Below are 21,431 nucleotides of genomic sequence, written 5' to 3'. Positions count from 1 at the left end.
ATTTTAGACCTAGAGTATCATCTTGATCTCCTCTACCGCGTAGGATAACATGTATAAGCAAAAAATGACTGAAACTCGGCTATTACCTCCAATGGTGGTGGCGGCCATTGTTGAGCTCTTTTGTGCTCGTTGTCGGTAGATCTAACCATGGGAATGAAATGGGAGGGGGTTAAGGTGCTCACCACGTTCTAGCAAGCTTATGACTTGGCCTTCGGGGTTAGGGAAGGGTCAGAGCTCAAGATGAAGCTAGGGAGGTGGTGGCCAGCTTAAGGAGGAAGAAGAGGTGGCCGAGGTGCTTGAGCTCGATGGGGGAGCCCTTGCGGGAGCCGGAGCCCTAGGAGGGGTTCGGGCCGGAGCCCTTGCGGGCGCTGGCCGTCTGTCGGCGGCCGCCCGGCATGCTTGCCGGCGGTCGGGCTCCTGGGTCGGCCCACGGGCGGGGCCCTGGGCTGGCTCGACGGGGACAGCCTCGCGCCTCCTTCTCTTTTTCTTTTCCCGCCTGTCGGAGCCGGGAAGACCTGGTTGATCGGCGGCGGGGTGCTCAGGGCGCGGAACGTGCCACGCCCGAGCTTCCGCCGCCTTGGCGCACTTGTCGGCCAGTGCGAAAAGTTTCGCGGTGGTTTCAACCTCGTGCGTGCCTAACTTCTCGAGCATCCGCTCGTCGCAGACGCCCTGCCGGAATGCGACAATGACAGCGTGGGGGGTTATCCGCGGGATGGTGTTGCGGACCTGGCTGAAGCGCTGAATAAAGCACCGTAGCGTCTCCCCCTCTTGCTGCTTGACGGCGTGGAGGTCGCACTCCAGGCCGGGGCGGGTGAATGTGCCCTGAAAATTAGCCACGAACTGGTGGCAAAGATCATCCTAGGAGCTGATAGATCCTGGGGGTAAGTTCATAAGCTAAGAGCGGGCAGAGCCCCTCAAGGCAACATGAAAGTAGTTAGCCATCACCTTTTCGCTACCACCAGCCGCCTGGACGGCGGTGGTGTATATTTAGAGGAACTCGGCGGGGTCGATGGACCCGTCGTACTTCTCTGACAGCTCGGGGCGGAACTTAGTGGGCCATTTGACCCGGCGGAGCTCACTGGTGAAGGCACGACAACCGGTGCCGTACCTTGCGGCGCGGGCAGCGCCCTTGGTGATCATGGGCCGGCAAAGAGGAGGCCTGGTCCTCGGCTTCAGCCTCCTGCCGGGTCTCCCGCTGGCGCTCGAGAGTGACGCGCGCGTCTTCGATGCCCCTCCACTCGTTGAGGTGTAAGCGGAGGTCCTGGGCTCCGGAAGTGGCCAGGGGGGCAGCGCTTCGCCTGCGCGACCGCCACCTGATGATGGGCCGGTCCTAGCGGCGCCGCGCTGGGAGGTGGTGCGGGAACTTTCGGCCAGCACCTGGCGGTGGGCCGTGCCGACTAGGGCGGCTACTTCCTGGAGCCAGCGGCCCTCCGGGGTTTCCCCTGCCGCCTGGACTGGCGGGTGCCTGAGGAGAGCATGCGCCACAAGCAGCGTGCTCCCGGGACTGGCCTCGCCAAAGGCGAGCCTACGCTAGAGCGGCGCCCGGCGCTGTTGAGACGCGAACCTGGCGGCAGGAGCTTCGACCACCTGTTGGGGGTTGGGTGGTGCACCGGCGACGGCGGTGGCGGCCCTGCTGGGCCCAGCGCCCTGGTCCCCTTGAGAGGGAAACGCCGTGCGTGCAGATCGTGGCTGCTGCTGGGACGCAGCAGCGACTGGGGCCTCCTGAGCGAGGGGCTCCATTTCCCCACTGGAGCTGGAGCCGGAGCGCTGGAGACGATGACCACCGGCCATTTTTTTCTGCAGAAGAAAACAAACAAACAAATTCAGGGATGCTTCCCCCTACCTGGCGCGCCAGCTGTCGGAGGGTTAAATCCTGTCGCAGGGATCCTGATGGACCCCTTTTTAGAGATTCGGCCGGGGGGATGATCCTGAATATGTTCGCTGGAGAAACAAATGGGTATAAATGCGATGGCCAGTGGGGTGGAACGATCTAGTGCAAAACGGAGTAAATGCGCTGGTGTTTACACAGGTTCGGGCCGCACGGAGGCGTAACACCCTACTCCTGTATGGATACTATAAATGCCTCGAGAATGTCCCTTAAGGATGTTGCTGGTTACAAGAATGTTTGTCTATCCTAGAGTCTGACGCTCCTTGTTCTTCGGTTTGTGTGTATCTGTTGGTTTTAGGTGCTCTCGATCTTCTCTTCTCTTCTCTTCGCTACTGACTTCCTCTGGGATTTTCCAACCTTTTAGAGATTGTCTAACTTGTCGAGCTTGCTCAGAGATTTCAAAGCTTTTGCCTGTTCTGGTCTTCTTAGCCTTTTCTTGTCCGCTGCTGCCGGTTGCTTTAAATACCCACCGGCAGTAGCGTGCCCCGAACGAGAGGGCACGAGTTCCAAGGTACCATAAATGGAAATGGCGTCATCATAGCCTCTGTGCGAAGTGACCGGGGGTGGAAAATGCGCCCCACGTCCGGTCATCCGTCACCATAAATGCACTGGCAACGGGCGCCGTGGAGAGTGCCCACCGGGCAACCGCAGAGCGGCCCAGCGTGCCCACCCTGTCTTGTTCTCCTGCCACAGCAGCGCGACAGGCGGAACGCCTCGGCCCTTACGACGCTATCCCGAGACGGGCCGGATGGCACGGGATGGGACCCGTGCATTTAATGACCCCACGCTCTTCTGCCAGAATGTGGCAAGAACTGACACCGAGCGTGGCGGGAGCAGTTGGGGGTGACAGGCCACGCGCGCTCTTTAAATACGGCCTTGGGCCTTTGACTGGCTGACACCTCATCAGTTGGCCCCTGCGGGGGCCACTGTCAGGGGGCTCTCCGAGTCGTCGGGGAACCGAGTGCTCGGGGGTCACTGTTCACCTCCCCGAGCACTCTCTCCCGAGAATGCCCTTCCTTGGTCCTCGGAGAACCGAGCGCTCGGGGGTACTATTCACCTCCTCGAGCACTCTCTCCCGGGCACACTTGTACGGGCCTTCGGGGGACCGAGTGCTCGGGGGCCGCTGCTCGCAGCCCCGAGCACTCTCTCCCGGAACTTCCTTCAGTGGGTCCTCGGGGTACTTGGGTGCCCAGGGGGCCACCGCTCGCGGCCCCGGGCACACTTCTCCCGGTACTTAGCTTTCCTGATCGTCGGGGGACTCGGGTGCTCGGGGGTCACCATATACCTCCTCGAGCACTTTCTTCCCGGCACTTAGACTTCGCAGATTATCGGGGAACTTGGGTACTCGGGGACCACTGACTGTGGCCCCAAGCGCCCTCTCTCGGGACTTAATCTTTTTTACCTAGCGGAGAAAACTCCGCGGGATGGCGCCACGTGGTGGATTGCTGGCCTGGCCTCGGGGTTCGGGGACCCCCGGTTCTTGATTCACCGACAGCGTAGGATAACATGTATAAGCAAAAAATGACCGAAACTCAGCTATTACCTCCAATGGTGGTGGCGGCCATTGTTGAGCTCTTTTGTGCTCGATGTCGGTAGATCTAACCATGGGAATGAATTGGGAGGGGGTTGGGGTGCTCACCACGTTCTAGCAAGCTTATGGCTTGGCCTTCGGGGTTAGGGAAGGGTCAGAGCTCAAGATGAAGCTAGGGAGGTGGTGGCCAGCTTAAGGAGGAAGAAGAGGTGGCCGATGTGCTTGAGCTCGATGGGGGAGGACGACCTTCGGCCGGCTGCAGTGGGGGAGCTTACCGGGGACCCCTCCTTGGCCTCCCCTTGCTTCTCCCCCTCTCCTTTCTTCTCCTCCCCTTCTCCTTTTTCTCTTGGTCGATTGGGAGAGCAAGAGAGTAAGAGAGAGCACGGGAGGGAGAGGGAGTGGGTGGGTGAGAGAGAGGGCTGCTGGTGGGAGTGGAAAAGAGTGTGTGAGGCGGTGGGGCCAGCTAGGTGGGTCCCACATGTTAGGGAAACTAGTTCATTTTAACTGAAAAAATCTATTTTTTCTCTCTTTTTATAATCCAAAACAAGGTACTCTAGAGTTCCAAAATAAAATTGCTCAAAGTTAAACGCGATGCTTATGATGCATGATTATGCTTAATTATGTGATTACGATTTCAGGATGTGACAGTATCCTCGATGCTCCTATAGACAGACGCTATGGTCAGCGTGTCATGGTTCATGCTCAGGAGCAGATCCCAGTTGGGGAGAGGGAGAGAACAGTAGCTAAGGACTTGGCCCTAACAGAGGTCGAAGAAGAGCTCCCTTATGCCATCTTTGACATAGACAACAGCAGTGACTGAGACTTAGAGGACGTCAAGTACTTCCCTCTAGTCGCTAGGTCTCACGATGCTGAGACAGGAGGTTCTTCTCAGGCTACACTGCATACCTCAGTTCCACTCTCTTCAGTACCTAAGATGACACCTTCTGTACCTCCTGCTGCATCACCTTCAGAGTTTACCCTCTTTTTCCAACAGATGCAACAACAGCAGATGATGATGTAGCAGCAGATGGCAACCAGGCAGAGATGCAGGCGAAGCTTCAAGCTAATATGCTTCGCTAGTAGGAGCATCAGACAGTGCTCATGTAGTCACTCCAGCAGTAGCAGTAGTAGCAGCATGCCATGTTTGTAGTGCTTTAGACAGAGCGAGAGAACAACGCTAGGATGTTCTCATTCCTTTTTCAGCATACAGGTCTTCAGTTGCCAGCTGCACCTCCAGCACCAGCTCTAGCCTCGAGTTCTCTCCCATATAGTGTTGGTGGTCTCTTGAGTACTCAGACGTCAAGCTTCCCTCTTTCAGCACTTGTCACCACCGAAGTCCTCTCTCTACCTGCTGGTGCTTCTCAGAGGTCAGTGTTCCCTTCGTTGATATCACCTCTGACCACTAGGCCTCTCATCTTTGAGGACTCTCCGCAACTGACCGTCCCTATTTAGCACCCCTCAGTCGTGCCTCCTTCTGTTGTGTAGTTAGTTTTTGATGAGCTTGAGACCACTCTTTAGTAGACAACAGCTCAGGGTGTCGATACTTCCAGCTTTGACCCACATCCCGAAACAATGTTGATAGAGGTTCCTGCTCCTTCTACATCTGTTCAGCCTTCAGCAGGGTCCCTCTCTCCTGTCATTGCCATCGTTGCAGCCGAGCACGACTCTTCCGACTCCGAGTTCGATGCTTCTCAGTTCGTGGTGCAACTTTCTTCGACAGCGTCGGCTCCTTCGTCTCCTACGGCCTTGGGTACTTAGTAGGGTTCTCTTTTTGGTGCTTAGATGCCATTGGAGGAGAGAGTCTAGTGTTAGGGGAGTTGGAGAGAAAGTCTTAGCTTGAGTGGCTAGAGAGCTTTTGTTTCAGGGGGAGTTTAGGTTTTTAGGTAGTTAGGTTTGGCTTGTTGGATATTATGAATTTTGATGTAATGACAGACTATTTGTTTCTTAATCGATGTGTTTAGCTTGTCATCACATTGGGTTTTAGTTCATGCATGCTTAATTCTATTTGTACTAGCATGATAGATTATTCTAGTGATAGGCTTTCTCTTGCTTTATTGTTAGATAATGTAAATTGCCTAGCATGATAAGGTGTTCTTCATTTCATATCTTTATCTTCTTATATGTGTTGTCATCAATCACCAAAAGAGGGAGATTGTAGCATCTAGGCCACTAGGTAAGTGGTAAGTATTTTGGTGATTAATGACAATCATATCATTATGACTAATAATTTATTTTGAAGGGAATAAAAAATTGAGTTCATAATGATTGAGTATTCTTGGTCCCTAAGTGGATTATATGAATGATCAAATGACATTTGCAAGAAGATTAAGGATCTTTTAGTTCTAAGTGTCGAAAAGGAGATGAAGGACACTTAGAGTGGTATATGTCTTCTTTCGATCGTACTATAAAAAGAGGTTAAGAGTAGTAGCTTGGCATAGTTGAGTCTAGACTTTATTTGATGCACACTTCTGAATCTCTAGCATTAGGTAGCTCATAGAAGCCTATGATTGAGATGTCGTGAAGTTAGAGCTCAAGAAAAGGTTAAATTGGACAAGCTCAGTGAATTTAGCTTCACCAGATGGTCCGGTCTTGTGAAGCTTGCTCTCATCGGAGCATGATTTGTTAATCAAGATAGAAATAAGTGTTTCACCGAATAGTCTGGTGTTAGTTTGGAAAGAGCACGGGACTAATTTTAGCAGAGTGGAATTATCCAGGAAAAATGAAGTTCAACTCACCGGATTATCCGATGATGTAATGATGAAAGCACCAGACTATTTATTCCAAAGGCGATTCCAAGTGATGAAGTATGAAGCTCAGTTCACTGGATGGTCCAGTGATCATGGTATGTACACTGGACTCTTACACTGGAGCAATTCTTGAAGAGAAGGTTTATTGGTTCCAGAAGAAGCTATACTCATCTGATGGTCTAGTGATGTCAAGTGGAATCACCGGACTAATTTTTACAGAGAAGTTTGCAGCTGTTTGAAAAATAAAGGTTAACGAACCGGATGGTCCTGTGCTAAAGGTATGCTCACCGGATGCATACACCAAACTTTCCTCAACAGTAATGGCTAATGACAGCTAGCACAGTGGGACTTTGAATTTTGTACTTACTGGATTGTCCGGTGATTGTGAGGAGATTTTTACCGGATTATCCTGTGTTAACAGTACTCCCTCACTTGTTTCAGTTGGTACTCTTGTGACCCCAGAAGAGCTCATACGTTATGTGTGTCATCAAGAAGCAAGAGAGTGCACTTGAGTGAATTCCAAAGTTCTTAATTGAAGGTTAATGACATCTTTAGTGCTTGAAGAGTAGCAAGTGTGTACCTAGCTGTAGTCTAGTTTTGATCTTGGTCAAGTGAAGCTATTAGCTTATTACTCTTGGTGGTTGGCAACATCTAGCCAGTCTTTGGTGATTAGATGTGTCTTGGTGAGCTCTTGGAGTTCTTGTAGGAGCTCCGGAAAGAGCTATGTTCTTGGTTTAATGCTCGTCAATCCGAAGATGAAGAAGTGATAATCATGAGTGAGCACTCGAGACTTCGTGACTCAAGAGGGAGCGATATCCTTTGTGGATGCTCCAACGAGGACTTGGGGGAGTGTCAACTCCTCAATACCTAAAAAAAATCCGGTGTTCTCTTGTCCATCCCTTTACTATTTCACAATTAATTTGGGCATTTACTTTTTTTAAGCTTTCCTTTCCGCTTTTTCTAAGTGTCTTTGTTTGCTTGTTTTTGTTGCCTTCTCCTAGTTTGTTCGTGTAGTCGTATTTCCTTTCTTATAGGTTAATGTTGTTATTTGTTTTAGTTTTTGATAGAAGTTTTTAATTACCCAATTCACCCTCCCTCTTAGGTCATTCGGTCCTTTCACACTTATATTGAGTTTACCTCAGTTTTTGCATAGATGATCAACATTGAATCGCTCTTCTTGATCACCCCTTATCTTGGCTTTTGAGCTTCAATGGCTTGGCAATCATCCTCAAGAATCTCTTCAAACGTCGGTGCGATGATGTTATTAGGTTTGATTTCGGCTTCCTCATTAGCCATGGCACAATAGTTAGGGAGGGGATTGACGCAGAAACCATAGGTGTTGAAGTCGATGGAGAACTGTCGTTTCCAGTGAAGTCGCCAATTTGTGTTGGCACAAGATTTTGCAACCTGTGCAACACACAAATTCTTAAATCCTGGACAACTATCCCAATTTCGCAGGAAAATCACGACTTATTTATGAGCAAACAAGCAAAAGATTTCAAACAATAACTGTGAGAGTCGTTGCCCGATTGATTTACAAGCAAATCAACAAAGAAAAACTGTCCAAACCGTGGGGATTTGGAGCAGCAGAGCTAACCCTAATATGTAGGAAAGAAAAACGAAACTAGATGTGAAACTTGACGATTGACTGATGTGTTACAATCGCCTCAACTCTCTCAACTATTCATAGGGATGACTTGGACTTGACCATTATGGAATATAACTCTAACCCTAGCCTACGCGCGTTCTGTTTGGCCAAAAACATGAAAAGAATCTGAATCAATCTAAAATTCCAAGTCAACTCAGACTGAACACCGAATGGTCCAACAAGAACAAAAATATGAACAATGGACCATCCTCAGGTTTAATCAGGCAAAAAACCTAAATTCTATTTAATGAACATCAAATGATCTGACGCAATAAATGAACTCACCAGAGGCTTCCATCGGAACAATTTTTCCTGAGAGCACCTTCTCTGCACGAATTTCCTTTGAACGCGCTGGGTGATCCGACGATCATCTTATACTTCGCTGGACAGATTTTTCCAGAGAGCAATTTCTCTGCAAGAATTTCCTTTGAACATGCTGGATAATCCAACGATCGTCGAATAACTTGCCAGACTAATATTGCTAGAGAGCAAAACTTTTTATAAGATTTGAGCTATACTCACCGAATAATCGAGTGTTTCACCAAAGATATTACTGGAGCAATTTTTCTAGAGAGCAAACTTTTGTATAGAATTCCATCATTTCACACACCGGATAGTTAACCAATGATATAACTTTAAACACCAAAATATTTAGCATGTAAAAAAATTTAAAGAATAATTACAAAGAAACTATTACTCCTGGTGTTATTGTAAGCTTACCACTAAAAAATTGTAAAAATACAATTAAAACTGTCATTCGAGTGACATTCTTTAAAAAAATAAAAAATCAGAGAGATATTTACAAATACCCCAAAATTTAACTATATCATTTTTCGCTATCAACACGTAACTATGATCCGAGGATTATGCTTTAAGCTTCGAGCCGACAAGCCCACCAAGACAACCGGATAAACCTCCCCATCATCCCCTTATCCTCGACCTCGAGCCCAAACTGCCACAGCGCGAGCGCAGCGGAAGAACTATGGCGACGATGTCTCTCGCCGCGGCGTCACCCCTCGCCTCCATTCCACGCGGCGTCGCGACCTCCGCGCCTCGCACGGCCTTCCTCGGGCCCCGCACAGGTGGCACGCCGGCGACACGTTTCTTCCCTGGACTGGCGGCGGCGCCGCAGCCGGCGGGAAGGGGCCCCGCGGCCGCGGTGGCGCCGATGGCGAAGAGGGAGCAGGATCTGGAGGAGATCCGGGGCATGACGACGGAGCAGCTGGAGGAGGAGGTCGTGGACCTCAAGGGGGAGCTCTTCCTGCTCCGCCTCAAGCGCTCCGCGCGCCAGGAGTTCAAGAACAGCGAGTTCTGCCGCATGCGCAAGAGGGTATACCTCTTACTCCCTTGGTTATGATGTTGTCGAGTTCATTTGGTAAAGTAGCATATTTTTGTGGAATGTGTTAATTTATGAACTTTTGTTTTGCCAAACCATGGGTACTTGGAGAGTCGTATGGTGATATGGTCCGATATGCTCACTTCGCAGTAGTTTTCATCGAATTCTAATATGTGCTTCACTGCTAAAGAGCTAAAAATAAATTGATTGGTGACCGGAACAGTGGCTCTGATATCAAGTAGATAGAGCGGACTTGCAGTTACTTGCCGATTTGTTCGTCGAATTTGAATCATAAGTTGAAATTGTACTCGTTTTTACCAGTGGTTTATACTGATGGTTTGACAACTGCAAAACACCTTTTTTTAGAGCAAATTTCATTTTGGACCATGTATTAGTGCACTTGGTGCACTTTGAACCACGTTGAATAACAAGTGGCACTTTGAACCATACAATTTAAACAAATCTTTCAACTTGCACCATGTCTAAGCAATGGTCCTTTGACCATGTTCACATGGCTAGCAGATCCATCCATCTCAACGCCACGTATTCATTGGAAAGCCATCCTATGTGTTCTTCTTTCACCTGAACTAAACTCTTATTTCATCGCATCAACTACAATATTACATTACCCCCAATCATGCACCTGCATTCTCACGTACCATGAAATTGAAATCTCCTTCCCTAAAAATCACAACCTTGTCAAACCAAATTGACCAAGAAGAATAGAGATCTCAGGTTCAACATGAGAACACTGAAACAACCAATTTTAAGTGATCTATTACCTCATGAGTAGTGGGATCCAATCTAGACAAGTTCGGATGATCCTAGTGCGATCCTCTTCCGGCAATCTCTTGGCACTCTCCGTTACCTTAATCTGTTCGCCGCATTCTGTTCCCTATCTTCTAGCGACGGCAATGAGCGAACACCATGAGGCAGGAGGAACGAGTATGCAACAATGCCCTAGACACGTAGGATGCCTTTCCAGTTAAACACGTGGTGCTGAGATAGATGGATCTTCTAGCCACGCGAACATGGTCAAAGGCCCATTGCTTAGACATGGTGTAAGTTGAAAGATTTGTGCAAACTGTATGGTTCAAAGTGGCACTTGTTATTCAAGATAGTTCAAAGTGCACAAGAGTACTAATACATGGTTCAAAGCGAAATTTGCTCTCTTTTTTTTAATAAGTTGATTTCACGGACATATTTCACATATCAGAGGTTAATCTCTATAGGCTTACATTTATGCACCTTTATTTGGATTTCAGTGAATGTAAAACACATATATAGTCATATAGCTTTCGCAAATGACACTACAATCTGCATTGAAAATGGGCCAGAACTTTGTTTCTGAGAACAGCCAAATGCAGATTAAGAATTTTGCAAGCCAGAACATGATGAACATAGTTCACTGTATACGAGAAATACTTGCATGGCATAGAAACAATATTCTCAGCAACTGGTCGGGCAATGTGATCCCAATACCGACAGATGATCACTCAATTGCACAATGGTGGCTTGAGGCCTTGCTTCACCTCATGGCTGATCAAAAGTGCAATGCTGCAGCAATTCTGATATACACGTTTGAAATTTATGGAAAGAGCGCAACAGAAGAGTTTTCGAAGGCAAGATGCAACAACCAGAGCAGGTCTTCAGCTACATCAAGGCGGAAATTGGGTTGCGAAGGATGGTGTGCGGGGGTCTGTTTACCGATGTTTACCCTGAGGCAGTTTTTATCTTTCTTGTGTAACACATGCATGTAAACCTTGGCATGCTTCCCCTGCTTAAATGAAAGAACAATTCTCCTGCTTATTTTTCAAAAAAAAGAAGAAGAGAAAACAATGTTGTGCTTAAGAGCTTAGAATAAGAACTTGTTTGGCTGTGTGCATCTCTAGATGCAGAGACTGGGACGCTGTTTATTCCATTATATAAGAAAAGAACCCACAATAAGATGAATAGGAATCATGCTTATCACCTGCTTCAAATCTTCATCACTGCACTAGACACTACTAGAACTAGAACAAACAGTATGTTGCAGATTAATCCAAACCTTTGTTCCTCTAATGTGGCCTGATCAGTGGAGTTAGCATTTTCAGAAAGGAATTTATCAACTTAATATTGTTTTTGCACTTCCTTACTATTCTTTTTTCCAACGGGAACATATCTTCAGAATTGTTTGTTTACTGATATTGTCATCTTTACATCAGATTGCTCGAATGCTGACTGTGAAAAGAGAGCGGGAAATTGAACAAGGAATCAACAAGAGACTGTCCCGGAAGCTTGATAGGAAATGGAAGCAGAGCATTGTGGTTAGACCACCACCATCTCTAAGGGAGAACAAGGAGGAGTAGAAAGCAGCAAAAGATGGCAATCTGCAGAAGTCGTTTCATGCGAGTGTTGCAGGAAGGTTTCTTTCTGCCTGTAGTTTCAACCCTTATTTCATTTTGTTTTATATCCAGATTAACATTTTATTAAGTATTTCTATCTAAACCTGAAGTTCAGTTGTTAATCTCTTTTGTAAATTTCAGTTTCCTTAAAATCTATGCTTGTCATATGACACTGCACTTTAGAAGTGTATGCTATCCAGTAATCGAGAATGGGCAGCTATTTGCGCCCGAACATACGCACTTTCTTGTCATAATCAAATCAATGTCATCTGAGGGCTTTCTTACCTCGATTTTAGTAGGTAGAAAAAGTAGTTGCCAAGATAAATTATGTATTTTATCAGTAGTTTATACCATTGTTATGTAACATATTGCTGGACTACAATAATACTCTTGCCAACCTCCAACATCCTAGAACATCAGTTGGTGAGACTGGCCATAAGACCATTAGTGGTACAGTACGATCAGTGAAGCTTCAGACACTAGAGATTGGGACAAAATCTAAAAATAGCCAACATATGTGACCTTATTTACTAAAATAAACAGCATGTTATTGTATTTACAAATTTAGTATGAGTTTTCGGCACTTTGCTCATAAAAACGTGTAGAGGTACCGAATACGGTATTGTGCACCGTATTTAGTATCTCACCTGCCGAATACAATACAATATTTGGCTCTTCACCTGCCGAATATAACTCTTCCGTTCTTGTGCGCTCTCGCGTGCTAGAAGAAGCTAGCAAACAGTTGTACACACATATTTAAGTTTTTTTTATTTAACTCTCGATTTTATTTGAAAGTAAAAAATAGTTAAAAAATTCTAAATGTTTTTGTGTGCAAACTATAGCTCACTAGCAACCCGTTTTTAATTGGTTTCATCAAAAATCATGAGCCAATATTTAATTAAAATTTTCAAATAAGCTTACTTTTATAAATTCTAGCAATTTTAATGTCTCAAATAAATTATCAAAAATCTAAAAAATTTTTATTAATATTCTTCTCATGTGATGTACTAATTTATAAAAATATTTTCAACCCTAGGTTATTTAGTGAAAAAGTGAGTTCATAGATGCTCTATTTGTATGCATTTTTATCATTTTATGTGATATTCTCTTTTTAATTCAATTTGAATAAAAAAATTCAAACATGTTTCGGCACCTCAGGTGCTAAAAACACATTTTTGGCAAACGAGGTACCGAATACACATGCTAAATTTGTAAATACGGGAACATATTATCTATTTTAGTAAATATGACAACATATGTTGGTTATTTTTTATTTTTGCTTAGAGATTGCGAATGAGCAACGTAGGAAGTGAGAAGTTCGCCTTTACCATCAAATGTTGTTGACCAGTAATAGAGATGAATTATAGCAGTGATTCATAAGCATTCCTATTGCCAAAGAAGTGACAACAAAACATAAAGAAATAATTGTGTTGATGCTTACCTAACACCATCAAAATAAGAAAAGGATGTTAATAAAAGAAAGGAGAGAAAATACCATGTATAGTTTTCTCTAAATTGGTATCTTAACCTTTTAAGGAGGTATTTTGTTTGCTATTCAGTCTGCTTAAACATCCAAATTGCTTAATTCGTTCACTGATAACAAGTTTTTGCGAGAGGATGCTCTTACTAGTTAAGAAGCTGCCGAAGCACCTTTGTAAACATGATCATATCCAGACACTGTCCAGATTGCGCACCTTATTTGGACTCTTTTCCTGATGCTAGGGAAAATTGTTAACCCAAATGAAGAGTATAATTGAATCTGAAGCATTAAACATGGTAACTAACTTAATACAACAATTTTGTTGGAATTGCAGTACCTTATCCACCAAATTTCAGTATCTTATCGAACATTTGAAAATGGTGTTCTTGTGTCTCCCTGCGCCGCCCTGGCCACTTAGAGCGTGTTCGGATGGGCGCAGCCGTGCGTGCATGCAGCCGCGCGTGCAGCCACAGCAGTATACGACGAGGGAGCAGCGCGTTTGGATGGGTGCAGCGACGGAGCGCGCTGCAGCCGCGGGTGCAGCGAATACGCGCGCGTGCTGCATGCCGGGAGCAGGCCGAATCGACCGTAGGTGCCGTCCTGGCTGGCGGGATGCAGCCTGGCCGACGCGGGGCCCACTCGTCAGTGACAACGAATCCCCACATGCAGTCTGAGATTCAACCTACCAAACACAAACTCAAAATCTACCTGCATCCGCTTATCCAACCAACCAAACATACTTCTTTTCCAGAATACGGATCCCCTCAGCCTGCTTCCACTCATCCAGGATATACGATGCAGCTCTACAAAACCTCATGCGGACAACCAAACACACCCTTAGATTTATGTTCTTGTGCCTCCTTGTGCACCTATGTGTCCTGTTATAATCACCCTAAAGTATGCTGGATTCAGGCGTCGTTTGGTAGAGCTCTCTTTGATCTAATTTCTTTGAGGTGAGTAATTCTCTGAGAAAAATGATTATATGGTTGAAAGTGATTCTCTAGGTAAACTTTATGGAGAAAATGATTCTATATGGAAAATAAATTAAGCGAATCTAATTTTTTTAGCTTGTAGCATCTAGTTCATTTTGGTGAATCACTTTCATGAATTTCATTCGATAAATTAAAAACTGAAAAGTGCTGTTTAGCAGAGTTCCCTTGATTTCACTTGGGGACTTGCTCTGAGAGCAGACATTTAGGGTAGCTCTAGTGGTTGTAGATAGTAGTTAGGTCTTATTATTGTTGCATGCAAAGAGGAGAGAAGTGAGTGGGGTGAAGATAAAATTAACGTAAAGAAGAATCTTGTTGACATAGAGAGAAATCTTATAGAGCTAGTTCTTGAAGTAGGGAAAATAAGTGATAGTTCTAAGCATGATAAAGTATGAAAAATTAAGAATAAGATCTTTTGAAAAATGTGCTAAAAAATAAGAGATAGCAGCTATTTTTTTTATTATTGGAGATGCTCATATAGGCCTCTCTAGACTCCAGAGTGCGAGGCAGTTGTTGCTGGATAGAGCTACCAGGCTGGATCTATCGCCAGTTTTATGAGTAGGCACATGCCTTTTCCTATTTTCCAGTGGGTGCCTACCCAGTACTAGTCCTGTGGTTGGAGTGTTAGGACCTTGATTATTTGAGATGCTGATAACTGAAGGTAACATCCATTCAAGTCTTTTGAGAAAAGTTCCACGTCATCATATTTCAGTAGCGATGTGCTAGTAATGCATTGCTTGGGTATATGAGAAATGAAGGGTCTAATTAATTTGTCCTTGTATGATCACCACATACATAGTTTGATTATTCATGCAGAAAAAAAAGTTTGTTCTGTACAAACCAGCTATAATTAAGGATAGACATATGCAGAAAGCTTGTCAATGTCTTCTCTGTCTTATGCTACACAGATTTTCATAGGTAACATCAAAACTTTGGACATATTTATATCGAACTAGTTTTAGTAATATGGTAGTACTAAAAAGACAGGTTTAGAGGTGGTTGAATGTCAGATCAATAGCACAAAACAACTCCAATACCTCCTGACTGATGCAAAGCAAAAGCTTTGTTCACTGTTCAGTTTCTTCTCTGATAGAAATTTGGCCCTGGTGTCAAAACCAATATCCAGTGCAAGTTGCTAGAGCCATGCAACCCTCTGGTTGGCATTAGGGTTTTACCCATCTCCTGTTATATATTTCTTTACATTGATTCCAGATTCACAGTTAGCAAATTTCAAATTCCTAATTAAAGGTTAAGTAGGAAAATGTTCGTATGGCACATGATCAGAATCAGATTACTACTACAATACTACTTTCACATTCCATAATCATTTTATATCTAAATTATGTTAGCACCTGTTGAGAATTCACATCAGGGTAGGAGGTTACTGTTATACATAAATCATCTCTATTTAAATCATGATCCTGAGAAAAAGCGAAGGAACCCTCTAGGAGCACATTGCACCGTACCGTCAGTATGCACTGGGATGAAGGCTACAGCATTTGAAATTTATTTTTGAACAAAAACATGGCATATCACGTATCCCGATGCATCTCCAATGGTGTGAGGGTGCATCTGACCCTAGGGGCACAAAATCCATTTTCATTATTTTGTGACTAAATTCAACATAGGTGAGATATTATATCAAACATGAAGATCGTAGGAATACTAACAGCAGGGCTGTTTGAAATATTGAAGCATAGTACTACGGACTGACTAGGATGGGTTTGTCTTTTGTGCATTTTTCTTTCCCAGTTTCAACTACTCTGTAATATGATCTTGTACCTCCATGTTTTTTTTTTCTTTAGTGACATAGGAAGCTTCATACAGTGTCCAACCTATATAGCATCGTAAATTAGTTAGCGCCTTGATTTGTTTTCTTGTTCCAAATGTATTCATTCAACTATACCAAGATTGGACCACATTCTTTTCACAACTTCGTGTAAGAAAAGCTTAAGCTTTGGTTTTTTATTGGAAAAAAGCCTATAAATTGGTACTTGTCGGTGTCACATAAAGCTGTGCTGTTATTGTTAGAGATTTAAATTGAGTTTATTAATGCTAGCCATCAATGTCTTGAGGAAAAGGCATAAACTCTTACCTGCTCACAAGAAAGCATAGCATTTGAAAAGAAAGCTAATATGTAAAAAGTTTCAAGCTACAAGACAAGGACATAGTTACAACTGACTAAGGAAAAACACTAGTAGTGCTTCAGAAAAGCTCATGATTGATGCATGATTACTATAATTAAATATTATCAGTGACAGCAGCATATATTTTAGCTGTTTGGATCTATTCTTCCTATTAATGCAACTTGCTTTCTGTCACGCTTTTGATAAAACAGATCAGTCAACTCCTGTAACTGCCTGAGAAGACAAGTTTCTTTCTTATAGTAGCATATAAACGTTTCTTTTATTGTGGATCACCTCATAGCATTTCTTCAAGAAAACATTCACAACTTGGATAGAACGCAAGCTTTTCTTCGGAAAAGAAGGCCACACAGCTTTCTATTCTATATGTTGTGGCATAGCACATAAACTTCACTCTATTGGAATTAAGCAACCCAACTCTATTCCATGCCCAAAAGGACTAGAATTGACAAGGTATATATGTAGAAAACCCCCCAATTAGAGGGAAAAATCAAGCTACACATACATATATCTAACCCTCCCTCCTCAAACTCATGGTGGATCTATAACACAGAGTTTGGAAAGGAAATAGCTTTGTTGTGCTCTCGTATGTGCCTTCATGAAGAAATTGGCTAACTAAAGCTCTGAACGCACGTAGCGAAGAGAGACAACCTCAACCTGCACCTGCGATCTCATATATCATCGCCGATGTGTTTGGTAAGTTCACGGGATCCCGAGCAATACTGATCGCACCAGTGTTGTTAGAGGAGAGAGAGGAGTTGGTGCAGTAACCACCACACCAAACTCCTCAAGGAGCCATCGTAGACAGGTGACCTCAGCTGTCAACGCCGCCATGGCCTGCAACTCAGCCTTAGCACTCGAACAAGAAATAGCTGTTTGCTTTTTGCTTTTCTAGACACCCAAAGAGGATCCAAGGAAACACAATAGGTAGAGAATGGATGGCAATTTGAGTGATCACTAGCCCAGGTTGCATCAGAGTACGCCTGAAGCTAGAGTGAGTTGGAGCGAGGAAAGAAAAGACGACAAGAAGCGGTGCCATGAAGGTAGCGTAGAACATGGAGAAGGTGGGTGTAGTGTAGCTCAGTGGGAGTAGAAACAAACTGACCGAGGATGTGGACAGAGTGATCCCAAGATAGACAAGACTCCCGACTAGGTGGTGATATTGAGTGGGTCTTCAAGAGGCTCACTGTTAGTGAGCCGCAAGTGAACACCAAGCTCCATAGGTGTCTCAGCTATGCGGTGATCGGTGAGAGCAACACGAGCAAGAAGGTCCTAAATGTACTTCTCCCGAGAGAGGTAGGTATTGTTAGGCGTGGAAGAGACCTTGATCCCAACGAAGTAGTGAATGGGGCCCAAGTCAGACATCAAGATTTTGTCACTGAGACGCTTCTTCACAAAGTCAATGAACTGAGAGTCATCACCTGTGATGATCATGTTATCAACATAGAGAAGAAGAAGCGTGCGACCATGAGGATAAGTGTGAATAAAGAGAGCTGAGCCATGGTCACTAGGCTGAAAGCCAGCATTAGTAACAACATAAGAGAAGCGCTCAAACCAAGCCCAAAGAGCCTATTTGAGACCATATAGAGAGCGACACATATGACAGACCATGCCATTAGGAACAGGGTATCCTGCAGGTGGCTACATGTAGACCACATCATGCAGCTCGCCATTGAAAAAAACATTCTTGACATCTAGTTGAGAGATGGACCATTGGCGAACAGAGGCAATAGCCAAAAGAGTCTGAACAATGGTCATGTGAGCAACTGGAGCAAAAGTCTCATCATAGTCATGACCGTGTTCCTGCTGAAAATCATGAGCCACAAGACGAGCCTTGTAGTGCTCAAGAGAGGCATCAGAGCGAGTCTTGACCTTATATAGACTCACTTGCAAGTGATGGGAGTGACATGAGATAGCAAAGGAACAAGATCCCAAGTGCCAGTGCGTTCCAAAGCAGCAATCTCCTTAGCCATAGCATGTTGCCACTCCTAGTGAACAATGGCCTCTCGGTAGGTCACGGGCTCGACAAGAGAAATAGCTGTGAAGCTATATCGCTTAGGTGGCCGAACAGTACGACGATCACGTAGATTATACCGAGGTGGAGACTCTAAAGCAGGTCTGAGAAGGGACAGAGAGGAGTCATGTGGTGGAGGATGTTGTGAACAACAGGTGTAGAAGTGAGTGATATCATGAGAAGGAGGAACCATCAAAGGAGGTGGTGAACCAACTGAAGGTGGAGTGGAAGGTGGTGAGCATGGAGATGATGGCAGTGGTGGCAAAGGAGTTGGGGATAGTGGTAGCGGTGTGGAGCATAATGACAGTGGAAAATATAAATTAGGAAGGATCAGGAAAGAGAGAGACTCTGCTGAAGTGGATGGAGTACTGGTGGAAGTGCGAGGGTAGTAAGAACAGGATTCGTCAAAGGTGACATCCAGAGATATCCTCATCCGACCAGCAACAGGGTCATAACAACGACAACCCTTGTGCTTCGTAGTGTACCCAACAGAAACACACTCAACTAACTAACCAGACAGCTTAGTGCATTCACTAGGTGGAAGAAGAACACAACAGACACATCCAAAGCACTGAAGATGGTTGTAGCCAGGTGGTGTGGCATAGAGGCAATGTTGGCGTGGAATTTAGTAATCCCGTGCAACACACAAATACGCCCTTGATAACTATCGCTTTTTGTAGCGAACACATAACTTGTTTATGAGCAAATAAGCAAAGAATTTCAACTGGCAACTATGAGAGCTGCCGCCCAGACGATTTACAAGCAAATCAACAAAGAATTGCCACCCAAATCACGGGAATTTGAAGTAGTAGCGAGGAAACAACCATAAACTACCCTAATGTGTAGGAAAGAACAGAAAAATGAGAGTAGATGCAATTTTGCAATTGACTGATGTGATGTGTTGCAGTCGGTCTCCACCCCCTCAACTATTTATAGGGGCAGCTTTGGACTTGACCCTTGTGGAATACGACTCTAACCCTAGCCTACACACGCCCTGTTTGGCCGAAAACATGAAAAGAATCTGTACAGATCTAAAATTTCAAGTTGACTCGGACTCAAATTCCGGATGGTCCAGTGAGAATAAAAATGTGAACATCGGACCATCCGGCGAGTTCAATTCGGCTGGAACCCTAAACAATTTCCTAATGTGCGCTACATAACCCGATGTAGACTATGAACTTGCCGGAGGCTTCTGCCGGACCAATTCCCAAACCTCGATACTCTCTGAAACAAATCATATCTATGCACATCGGATAGTCCGGCGTTCATTAGACACCTCACTGAATAAATTTTTTCAGAGAGCAAAACTTTATGTAAAATTCACCTTTGCACTGGAACCATCACTGGACAAATTTTTTCCAAAGAACAAAATTCTTTGCAATAAATCACCCTTATACTCACCGGATGATCCAGCATTTCACCAGATGCACCGTCGGACTATTTTTTTCCAAAGAGCAAAACATTTTGCAGAAGTCCATCATTCCACATGCCGAATAGTCCAGCGATGACGCGACCTTAAACACCAGACTATCCAGCATGTACAAAAAATTTGGCCATGTCATTTTTTGCTATCAACAAGAGCTCATAAGGAGTAGATCCCTGAAGAACAGAGGATGATTTCTATTAATAAGAAAGATAGCCATAGAGACAGCCTCAGCCTAGAAGTGAGGCGAAAGGTCAGAAGAGATCAGAAGAGCACGAGCAGTGTCAAGAATGTGGTGATGCTTGTGCTCAGCAACACCATTCTGAGCATAGGCACCAGGGCAGGAGAACTGAGAAAGAATACCCCGGTCAGTGAGATAGTGATGGTGCGCATCTCAAATGTACTCACCAGCAAAGTCAGCATGAAAAGGTTGAACGGGAGAGTAAAATTGAGTATGAATCATAGTGGTAAACTGTTGATAAATGAAAATAAACTGACCAAATGTAAAGCCAAGTAAATCTCAAATAATCATCGATAAAAATCACATAATAAGAGTGACCCCATTTCAATATGAAGGGAGCACGTCCCCCTACATTAGAGTGAACAAGATCAAAGGGGCTCTAAAACACAGAATTACTAAAAGGATAAGGGAGTTGTAGCTATTTGTCAAGCTTGCAACCCGTATAATGAAGAGCAGTATCACCAGAAACATGACCTAAGACACCACTGTCCACCAGAGTGGAAAGCCTAGAACCGGGAGGTATATCGGCACCTTAAAGTCTTAGTGACTCGTCGGTAACTTATTGACCATCTGACTTGATGTGGAGTGACGGTAAGAAGATTATGCAGAGACACAGAGGCCCTTGTCTTTGTGACTAAAGCTCCGAAGTGAAGACGGCGTACAAGTGATCGAAAGAGAGGTTAGTGATAAGACCTCACCTTAGTAGCTTATTGTGCTTGGGGTCTTGTCTTGGTGACTTGGTAGCTCAAGAGCCGTGACCGAAAGAGACTTGGCGACTAGGAGCATATCCTTTGTGGAGCTCCAACGTGGACTAGGGATGGCTTGCGTGCCACTGATACCACGGGATAAAAATCGCTTATGCCGAGTTTGTCTCTTTACCTTATTTATGTTTTCGCATTTACATACTTACAATTTACCTTGCTAAGAGTAGGTTGCAATCCTTATGAGCGGTAAAGTAGTCACACTCAATGAAAAATTTGTTGGTAACAAAAATTTATCAGAGGTTAGCGATAAATAGGATTATCAAATTTATCATAATTCTATCAATGATAAACAAAAAAATTCAAACAAAATTTGAAAAAAAAAGGGCTCAATTTCTCTAGAAAATCACATAGATTGTATACAAACCATTTGACATAAAAAAAATAACACATAAATAGTCATAATACACATACAACATTAAGGTACACATACAAGTCTCATACACAGGGCATAATATGGCTAAACTTAATCGTCCAAGAGTTTGCGAAAGAAGCTACGCCCTATTACATCTTTCTTACTTCCACCGACTTAAAACTATCCACGATACGGATCCCGAACAAAGTCCTCCGGAAATTTATCTAAGAGATGAGCTTGCGTAGAACCTGTATCGTCAATGGCATCGGGGTGCGTGAGGTGCAACGACTCGTCTAACAGCATTTCCCTAGTGTAGCCCTCATTGTAGAACTGCGGCACTTGCAAAGCATTAGATGCTCTCGCACCGCGGCCACGGGGATGAGGTACCCGTGTGCCGGTCACCGTCGAAAAACGATGAGTCGAGGGTGCCATGCCATACGGTGTCATATGGCCATGTCGATACAACACCTTGCGGTTCACCAAATCACAA

At 44.7% G+C, this 21,431-nt stretch overlaps 1 protein-coding gene across 1 annotated transcript; it reads left to right on the top strand.

The window, feature by feature from the left end:
• The first annotated feature begins 8,726 nt into the window (after nucleotides 1–8,726).
• LOC133921202 (large ribosomal subunit protein uL29c-like) lies at nucleotides 8,727–11,770 on the top strand. The gene is made up of 2 exons (XM_062365989.1): nucleotides 8,727–9,144; nucleotides 11,355–11,770. Exons 1-2 carry the CDS (start codon nucleotides 8,797–8,799, stop codon nucleotides 11,496–11,498), a joined length of 492 nt encoding a protein of 163 aa, XP_062221973.1. The 5' UTR covers nucleotides 8,727–8,796; the 3' UTR covers nucleotides 11,499–11,770.
• The last annotated feature ends 9,661 nt before the right edge of the window (nucleotides 11,771–21,431 follow it).

The sequence above is a fragment of the Phragmites australis genome, chromosome 6 (assembly GCF_958298935.1).
Source record: "Phragmites australis chromosome 6, lpPhrAust1.1, whole genome shotgun sequence".
Classification (NCBI taxonomy): domain Eukaryota; kingdom Viridiplantae; phylum Streptophyta; class Magnoliopsida; order Poales; family Poaceae; genus Phragmites; species Phragmites australis.
The sequence above is the reverse complement of the archived record's forward strand: the minus strand, read 5'-3'. Positions and strand labels throughout refer to the sequence as shown.